We start from the raw sequence: 10,580 nt of genomic DNA on the forward strand, positions 1-10,580 counted from the left end.
ATCGAAATGGGAGAAGTAGCCTAAGTAGGACTGACGTAGTGGAGATGCAATCGAATTTGAAGATTCGATAAAATGCAAGGAAAATGAGAATGTGACAACAATCCGTCACTTTTATTGGAGCGATGAAGCCTTCATTATCCTGTTTCAAGGGGAAATGAATTTCAAAACATGAACTTTGTATTAAAAAAAAACTAAGTAGGGTTTCTCAAAAAAAAAAATTTAATGTGTGAATCAACAGCTTATATTGCATTATTTACAAGGGTTGGATGTCCCCTTTCCAATTACTAGATTTATTTACATGTAAGTGTTGATATCAATTTGGGATGGCTAAGTGTGTTAGCGCGTGTTAAAATCTTGCAAGACGCCCAACAAGAATTTTTTATTTTATGAGTACATTAAAAAAGGCCATACGACGTTTCGTCATAATCAAGCATTCATTTTTGTCTTTGGGCAAAAAAAAAAAGTGCAGAGTTTTTTGTACTAACCATGTGAGTCTCCTATATTGATTCATTTGTTTCTGTTATTAATGCAACAGATCTCTGGGTGTTAGGTGTCCGGTGTCCGGTCTTTGGTACGTGGTCCAATGAACAGCCTTTCTTTTAACTCTTATCTTTGCTTTTATGCAACTTTCTTATCAATAGTTGATATTTTGTATGAACTTTAAATAAATTATTTTTAATAAATGATCTGACACGACATGATTTAACTCAAAACTGATAGGATTGGATGGGTTTTCACACTATCATTGCCGACCAAAGCTCGACATCTATAGCAGTTGGGACTAAAAATTAAACATGATGCATTATGCTTAAATTAGTTGGGACTAGAAATTGGACCTACCTTTAGCATCCGTTTGCTTTTAACCAAATGAATGATGAGGCCCCCTTAACTGATGGCTTTTAGTAGGGAAAAAAAGTTGCTTTAGTAATTAACTAAGGTTTTAACATATGTAAGATTAGGCCACGACACAGACTCGATTTTCGACAATGCTAAATACAAATAGTTTTATGATTGGGCCATCTCCCGAGTTCAAACATATGCTAAAGGTAGGCTTTATAACACATGCTTTTAGTAAGCACAGCCATGATTTTCATTAGATTTCATGGTTGACGTTTATGGAAGTAAGGTTGGCTTTCTAGTAAAAAACTGAATTCATTTGAAAGATTATTAATCATACATGATTGAAAATTTCAAAAATATAGTTTGTCTAATGGAAAGTATGTCAAACTGAATTATACACAACCATTTGCGCATTATTTGAGTCTAAATACATGGAAACTAAGATTAACATCATAGTCTTTATTTGACGATTCATATTCAGCATGGTAAATATTCTATTTACAGTTAGCTTTGCCAACTGATTTAGAAAGTCTTTTGGGAAAGTGCTTTCCTTTGCATCATCATTTTTCGGCAAATTCCATACCTTTTTTGCATGACCAAGGTTTTTCGTGGACGGTTCTTACACCATCAAATGCTTTGGGGGTAATCATTCCCCCATTGCGAGAATAATGCCCATGAAGAGTCTTTGGGTGGGTGGGTCAAGTGCACACCCAAGATCATCGACTTGGTTAGACATCATTGTCGATTGGAGATGGACTTGCTTTGAGTCCCACTGGTGATTCTTATATACACGTCATGGTGAATCTAGTAAGCATTTATCAATCCTAGCTGTTTTCCCAAACAATGAAAGGTCTAGTCCTTCACGTATAAGAAAGATGGTGACAAAGTAAGCGTTTATCTCCAACACCTCCTTTTGACTTATGTTACTTTCTTTGCACATATATAGTACGGATATATAATTAGTTAATTCTACGTTTGATAAATATGTCAACTCACTAAGTGGATCTGATATGCACTCGGGTTTGTGTGCACAACTGGGGCATTGGCTGGTTATGGGCTTGACCTATCCTTGACCCAACTTTGCTTTAGGAGGGTCATAAGGAAGGAGACGTTTAGGGGAGTTTTAGACATGATTGTGTACCAATCTTTAGTGTCTAGTGTAATTATTGCGGTCGGGTTGTTTGTGAGTGGTGAGTGGGAGTATCTAGGGAGAGAGATGGATGGCTGTGAGCCTGGGAAGCTGAGCTATGTGATGAATTTAGTTGGGACGGCAATTGCTTGGCAAGTGTTCATGATGGGCGCAGTCTGCAGTCTGGTTGACATTCGACGTGTCATCCTTGTTCTCATACCCGATTAGTGCAATGGGGTTGCCTCACGGAGTTGATCAGTGTTAGATATGTCTTGAATTTTATGTACTCGATCCGATTTATTACTCGACTCGACATATTTTTTGTGCAACCCAAAAGTGAAGAAAAAATTGAGATTTGATTTGTGATGCAGAGGGTTGGGCCTCGGCCCAACCCGGAGTAAGCGAACAAATCTCTATGGCGGTTCGCCTAAGCTGGAGCAAGCGAATCAATGTCTCGGAGGGTTCGGGGGCTATGCCCCCGAGGAAATTTTTTGGGGAGCTCTATTTATACTGCGTCTAGGTTTTTTCATTGATTAAGAGAGATTTTCGTTTTGGGAGAGATCAGTGAGTCGTGAGGTTTTGTTAAATCGTTTTCGACTTCTGAAAACTGTACTCTCTTTGACTATAGTGGAATCTTGTTTTACCTCGCCCATGGACGTAGATCACCTTGTGATCGAACCACGTAAATCCTTGTGTTCTGTATTTGTTTTTCCACGTGCTTCAACAATCGGATACTGCTTGGAGGCTAATAACCGCATCTTGGTGTATCAGTTTGCCACTCAGGGCTCTTTACATGATATATTGCATGGTATGACCGCAAGGTCCGCAACCGCACCATATAACAATCACTGTTTTGACTCGAAAAAAGGGTCATATGAATCTAATTCATGGTCCTTGGGCAGGTAGGAAAGGAGTGCAAGGCGCTGAACCTGGTCCTGTGCTTAGTTGGAACCAGAGAGTGAAAATTGCGTACGGTGCCGCTAGAGGCCTCGAGTACCTGCACGAGAAAGTTCAGCCTCCAATTGTCCATCGAGACGTCAGATCTAGCAACGTGCTTCTGTTCGACGATTTCCTGGCAAAGATTGCGGATTTCAACTTGTCGAATCAGTCGTCTGACACCGCAGCGCGGCTGCATTCAACTAGGGTCTTGGGAACTTTTGGCTACCATGCTTCAGACCAAGGGTGCGTACGGTAACGTTTTTATTTGTGAGAATAATTTCTTTTTAAAAATAGTTTTTTTCTATTTCTATTTCCTGAAATAGTTTCTGAGTAAAATAATGCGTTTGGTAACTGTACAAAATTTCTATTTCTAGAACAGAAATGCGTTTGGTAACTGCACAAAATTTCTATTCCTGAAATAGAAAAAGAACAGAAATGCATTTGGTACAACCAAAAAAATTTCTATTTCCAATTTTTTTCATTCAAATTTATATCTTTTATTTAAGTGTAAGTACAAGTTATAAATGAAAAAAACCAAGAAGCATTGTTTATTGATTTGTCTAATCCTTTTTAACTCACACTACTTTATATATATATAATTATCGTAATCTTTTTATTATTCTGAATACCATATTTATCTATTTCAAAAGTTTCTTCACAACCGCTATTATAAATACTATTTATTCTCATATTAAATTACCAAAAGATAAAAAAGAATGCTTACATCTTAACCATGTGTTAGTTGTTTTTATTACCAATAAATAAACAAAACAAGAACTCATCCTACGAATGTGAAGAACTCTCTAGGTCAACATTGACAGTGCTATAATATACAACAGCTGACGTCACTAATTTTTGTCACTTAAGAAGATTATACATTTCTTTCTTTTTATGAACTCTTTCCTATGATGCATAGAATTCTTTGCCACTATATGTTGGATGTTTATTTGTAAAACAAACAAAATAATGCTCTTTCCTTTATCCCACATAGGAAAGTATTGATAAAGTGGGCCGCTTTATAACTGTGAATATCTTCTTGCTCTTTAGAGTGAAGACAATGGGGTGTGTGCTAGTCCACACAATACCCGCGTGCGGGTGCGCGAATAATTGCGCGATTTTGGCGCACTTAGCACTTAGCACTTAGCACACTTGCGCGGCCGCGGTTTAATTAGCACTAATCCCTTTATATTTTTATTTTATTTCGTAAGGTTATCTTATTAATTTTTATTAGTTGAAAGGTTGTTTTTGTTTATTAAGTAAATTTCGAAATTATGAAAATTCGGAATTATATATTTATTTATTTATTTTATTCCGAATTTTACGTGTGTCTTTCCAAGACAACTTTTTCAGATTATACCTGTTCAGTTTTCAATCTTTTCCGAAGGGTTGCATCTATTCAGTTTGCAACTTCTTCCGAAGGAAGATCTTTGTCAGCTTTGCAACCTTTCGTGAAGAGTTGCCAATGTTCTTTAAGACCGATTTCTATATATGTTAGTTTAAGGCAAGAAAGAAAACAGAGATCAATTTCTTCAAGTCTTCTTTCGAAAACTACAGCCATCATTTCTTTTGTTTCCTAGAGAGACCCTGGAGAAATACTAGAATTGCTATCTAGTATTCTCATTTTGAGACTTTGTTGTATCATGGAGGATTTTTGCAGGTGACCATTAGCAACAATTGTGGGGCAAATAAATTCTTAAGGAAAGTGATATCACGCCTCAAAGTCCGACTTGATTGCTCTTTTGATTCGAAGCCATTTTATTTTACAACACTATATATATAAAGAACATTCGAAACTCCATATACGACATTATAATAACACGTGGATGATGCCGATTTTAGTGGGCGCTTGAATATGATCCATTTGCTTTATTAATCACTTAAATAGTCACAGTAACTTTGAAAATTGATTTATATAGACATGAATCCTTAATTTTCTTATAATGATTAAGTTTACAAAATCAATTTAAATTTGATTGTGACTTATATATATATATATATATATATATATATATATATATTTACATCTTGTTTTCATCCAATAAAGTTGAACATGTAGGTGAAGGAGTAGTCTTCATTTGCAGCAAGAAAAACGTAGTTGAATGCCAACACTCCAAAGAAATTCTCTATACTCCTAGTACTAAAATATCCCATCAACTCATGCTTTGCCAAATATTCAAAGCTTGCCAAACCTCTGTTTGAAACGCTACACAGGCTTTGGATTTCAAAAATACAACGATAATAATACCTGCTAATTAACAAAATGTTGCCAAATATTTATAAACAACATAACAAAAGTCAGAAACATAAAGTCATGGAATCTCAGGCATATTGTGATTCCTTGCCATTTGATTTGCAATATTTTTCCTAAGCATGTTCATCTCAACTGCCTCCTCATGCCACTCATCTGCATCCTCCACTTGTGTAGGTCCAAATGGGTAGTCCGGATCTCCAAAGTTACCTCTGTTGCAGTAGTTTTCCAGCAAGAGGATCTAGTTGCTCTTGCTTCTCCACTTCAACTGTTTTCCCCTTCTTATCAGCTACTTTTGCCACAGACTTCTTTAGCTGCAGGTGCCTAAGCTCAACAGGCAGCAAGTACCAATTTAATCAATGCTAAGTTAATCTGAGGAGTTGAACAGAACAAGCATCACAAACAAATTTGTCCTCTATAACCCTTCCTCTTTGTTCTATTTTCCTCCAAAAACCACACAAGAAAAGACTGATAGACACAAGAAATATCATGCTTCACAGGGAGAATCCAATCAAACAAACCAAGTGCAATTGAGACAAGGAATAATGTAGCGTCCATACACAAGAAATATCATTCTTTTTTTTTTTTTTCAGTTTTAGTTAATCAAAATGAAAGATCACCATTTCTACATAATCACATCCCAAACCCACCCACAAGAAAATGCTCAACAAGAGAAGCATATATACTGTGCTTCTTATCTCATTCAAATCATTCCCCTGGAAACTTACTAATTGACATTCAGATGAGATGGACATACATTTCAAGATTAACAGGCAGCAACCTTAAGGAAAACAATAAATAGCTATTTAACGTTTTGCCTGGAGCAATAAGAAGCACAGTGGCCCATAATATTTGGAGGGAGGGATGGAGGGAAATGAAGGGAGGCCAGACAACAAAGGGAAAGTTGACACAACAGAATACCTTGATTAGCATCTAGAAGTCTTCCTTCGTTTGGAGAAACTTTTGAATCCTACAGGTAGAAAAAAACTTAGTGAATAAGGCACTCGTAAGAATTATCTTGCTCACATACAGCTAAAACAGAGTACCTTTCTTCCGGGAACAAAGTCGACAGTGGAACCTCCAGTGACTTCTACTGCAACAACTCTTGCTAGCTGAAACAGGCATTTCGCTCATAATGATCAATACTTGCAAATTGATAAATCATTTTTAATAGTAACCACTAGAATCGATCAGCTATACATAACATCATCCAACCACTAATCAACCAAAAACAATACCAGTTGAACTAGACAGAGGAGATTTCCTACAAGCAACTAAGAACTAAATGCCCAGGGGATTGAAAACAAGATAGATAAAGATTTGCTCTTAAAGCATCTGAATATGGAGAATATGTGGGTTATGCCAATTAAGGGCTTCCATACGTGCATGCATATTAGTTTTAAAGATGTTGCATGCTGGAGGGAATAAAACTTCAAAGTTAAATGGCAAGAATTCGAAGTCTTTTTCAAACTAAGCTAGTCATATCAACAGAGATTTCGTCCACCTATTGGGAGAGGCGACTCGTAATATGTAAGATGGAAGAACAAATCCTTTAAACAGTCTTTTCACCTGGTATAGATCTACGTATGTAATCTTTGGACACTTGGACTTCACCTCCTCTGCATCCAACAGAAAAGCAAATGTAAATATACTGACTGAAGTTATATCTCAACTTCATTCACAAAAAAACTTGATTCATCAAAGCTATGACATTATCCATGATGGGTTCGTACAGTTGTATAATTGAAACTCTTATAATCATAACATATCTACAGGGTAACTCAAGTAAAACATATGCAAAGGTCTTAGAATTTCCTTGGTCGACAATCATGGAAGCATTAGACTGAATACTAAACCACCCATCTTAAGCATGCTCTCATAAACTGAACATAAGATAATACATATACCTCAACTTTATGAAGACTGTAGGGATTTCTTTAAAGAAAGTATCAATGTCTAAAGCAACAACTATCTTCATGCATTCTATACTGATGAATATTGGAAATATATCTAAATTTGGTTAGATGAACCTAACACTATGCCACAAGCAAGTAACAAAAGTAAATCAGAGTACGCAGATTAAATCCCGTTGATAAGTCCAGAGTATAACGTTAAGCCAACTAAAATTGCAAACGCACTGCTTGGCCCTTCAAGAACTTGTAAGTACATAGCATCATGTTAACAAATTTGTTAACTGTCTTCGACATAAGAGACGACGCGCCCCGCACGTGTGCACTAAACATCGTAAGATGATTAAGTCAACCATTACTCATCAAATGACACAAAACATAAGCAAAAGCAACTCCTCCCACAGCAGCAAATGAAGGAAAGCTATAATTGAAGTATTAGAAGACATACGTCCATGGAAATTGGACTCTCAAATCTCCATGCACCTACATATATTTAGTATCAAACGAGCATGCAACGGGACTCGCACAATCACAACCTACAATTGCATTCTCGTCCTCCAAACTGCCGTCAATGCATGAATAGATGAACTCCAGAAACTACTTTAGGCACGGATGTCGAAGAGGAGTAGACACCGCTCCGCCAAAGGAATCAACACCGCGAAGGCAGAGAAACCTAAAGGCAGGTAGCTCAGAAAGAGCAGGGAGCGCTCACCACAGAAATCAAGAGCGATCTTCAAGCCAGCATTGGCACCGTGGGAGTACTCTTCCTTGTTCCGAATCGAGCCGTTCAGACCGGCGGTCTTCGTCCTCGCGTCGTAAGTCCCGGCGTCGTGCCACCTGCAAAGACGAATCGCCAGAAATCGCCAGACATCAGAAACCGCGGGGGCTAAATCCGATCGACGGACATCCGTCGCCGGCCAATCGAGGCGGGGACAGAACCGTAATGCGCGTACTCGGGAGCTCGAGACCCTCGAACCAGGAACGAACGCCGCGCTGGCCCTCTAGGGTATTCGGTCGCTGGCAATCTCGCGTGGGGCGTTCCAGCAAGCGAGCGAGAAGGAAGGTAGGAATTGCACCTCTACCGCGAGTGACGGGGGTGGTGGCCGGTGCTCTACAGACGATGGATGATGGAGGAGCCGAAGAAATCGCTGCTCGAAAGGAAGAAGAGGTAAGAAGTAAAAATTTTAGGGTTTACATAACCCTTTTTTACCTTTTTATTTATATTTCTATTTCTGAGAACAAAGAAGTAGATATTTTCTACTTCTTATTTCTGCTTCAAATCTATTTCTTGGCAACTTTTTTATTCCTGAGAATAGAAAAATAAAATGCGTTACCAAACAGGTTTCTATTCTTTTTTTGTTCCAGGGAACAGAAAAATAGAGAAACAGAAGCGTTACCAAACGCGTCCTAAGCGACTCGATTTAGAGCCAAGAAAAATTAAAACAATGCTTTGCTAGGAAAACTTGAAGACTGAGAAGAGTTTAGAAGATTGCTTTGTTTCCGTAGAGTTATTGATTGATTGGAACGAAAGTGAATGACCCATGCTTTTGAAATAGTGAAACGAAAAAACAACATTACCGATACGATGGGTTGAAAGACATCCTTAGAAAGATTTAGCTCATTAGATTGTACATTACTGTTACCATTTAATTTCATTTAGAATCGAAAGAAATAACAAGATTACAAGTTATGATGTTTCTCTGTTAAGTACATCCAAGTAGTGTGGTGCATATTTCTGCTTGAAAACGACTTGATGAAGAGGATAACAGTAAAACAACTCTCTTAAGCTTTCCGTTCATTGCATAAACAGAGATAAAACCTTATGGATATTAGACAGCATCATTTTTTTCATTGTTGCCTCAAAGAACAGAAACGATGATTGGTTTGAATGTTTTAGGAGCTGCTGAATACCATAATGTTTGGGTTCCCCAGGGATATGCCAAAGTCAAAACTGTCTGGAAAATGATGTGAAATTTCTACTTCCCACCTGAGGAGTACTTTAGCGAATGGTTTAGAAGTGAAAACACTGATCACCTCTCTGCAATTTCCAGTTTCTCCACAGTGATTTTTTTACTTTGAAATTCAGGTACGCCATGACAGGGCAGATCACCCAGAAAAGCGATGTCTACAATTTCGTGGTGGTCCTTCTAGAGCTCTGATGGGGCCAAGGTGATCGCTATGATCTTGGCCATTTTTGGGGTTCACTTCTTATGTGTACCAACATAATTTGGACGATGCCATGTTAAAGGGTCGAAGGATGAGTGTTGGTGGGGATGAAGTGAGCGTGAGATCGCCACTAATTGCTTCAATTGCAAGAGGAGGTGGATGATTAAAGATGGTGGACTGCATTAGTTTGTGTTTAGCCAAGTTCAAGTAGAGAGAGGTATTTCTTGCGGCAGAACCATCTGGATGAAAAAAATTAAAAAAAACAAGGAACAGAATAAGAAGATTGAAAATGTTGCTAATATTTAATATCTTTGCTGTTTTTATTACAAGAAAGTGCATTTTGTCTTTAGTGCCCATTTTTCTATCTCTTTATGAAAGTTAGGTACTTATGTGTTATCTGACCAGTAGGATAGTACTAGCTAATGCAAATGATTGGTGTTTGCTGGAATTATATTATTAAACATGGCACAGAAGAGATACTTAAATTGCTTCATATAAAAAACATGTAAGAGTTGACTACGTCTTGTCAAGTTGTCTCCAATCCTTACTATTTTAATGTGCGAGTTAGTACTAGCTGGAAAATTTATTTGGGGAGCATTTTCACTGGAGTACAAGTTCCCAATGTGCTTCCGATTGATTGGGCAATCTTTCATAGAATTGTTGAATTCAAGAGACTTCCGAAGTTTTAGGACCGTCATAATGGCAGTCAACTGTTTTGGACTTCTTTCAGATACAGATACTTTCGGAAAATACTGAATGCTCTCCTCACTATTTAGTCCATTTTCAATTTTCATTCTTTATTTCTGAAAATACCACTTTGCATCAACACAAAACCCACTCCAACCAAAAAAGGCAATTACCCCCTCCTAGGAAACACAAAGCACACAAAAGCTAACCCCCAACCCCCAATACTCTACTTCCCAAAAGCCCCAAATGCACATAACCTAATGCCCTCCGTCCACCACCACCAGCTGCCTCCATTGGATTCGACCTACAACCTCTGGACATCAATGGTCGTCGACCTTTGCCACCGTTGCTCCCACTGCTGCCCTTGACCGTATAGCCCCTTTTATCACTAGTTTTTCCTTTTCTATTCGTGCTTTGTCTTTCTTTCCTTCTCTAACTCTCTTCCTCATAGCTTGATGACAGCGTAGAGCTTGCCACCTCTTTTGGCAGAGGCGTCGAACCTCTAGATCTAGAGACTTGACGTCTCCTCCATAGAGTCGGAGCTTGATGACGTGGTCAAGGTTGGACTGTGGTGGACGAGCCACGAGCTCGAGCCAGTGGTGCTGCAAATTCAGAGAGAGACGTACGAAGGCGAGCTACTCGGGGTTGATATGAGTGAGGG

At 38.2% G+C, this 10,580-nt stretch overlaps 1 protein-coding gene across 1 annotated transcript; it reads left to right on the top strand.

The window, feature by feature from the left end:
• The first annotated feature begins 1,969 nt into the window (after nt 1-1,969).
• Nucleotides 1,970-3,164, top strand: LOC115663691 (probable protein kinase At2g41970). The gene is made up of 3 exons (XM_030585680.2): nt 1,970-2,155; nt 2,684-2,777; nt 2,872-3,164. The coding sequence occupies exons 1-3, from the start codon at nt 1,970-1,972 to the stop codon at nt 3,162-3,164; spliced, it is 573 nt and encodes a 190-aa protein (XP_030441540.2).
• Nucleotides 3,165-10,580: the final 7,416 nt, after the last annotated feature.

The sequence above is a fragment of the Syzygium oleosum genome, unplaced genomic scaffold (genome assembly GCF_021117445.2).
Source record: "Syzygium oleosum isolate NSW1041296 unplaced genomic scaffold, Sole_v2.1 Sole_v2.18, whole genome shotgun sequence".
NCBI classification, from domain to species: Eukaryota; Viridiplantae; Streptophyta; class Magnoliopsida; order Myrtales; family Myrtaceae; genus Syzygium; species Syzygium oleosum.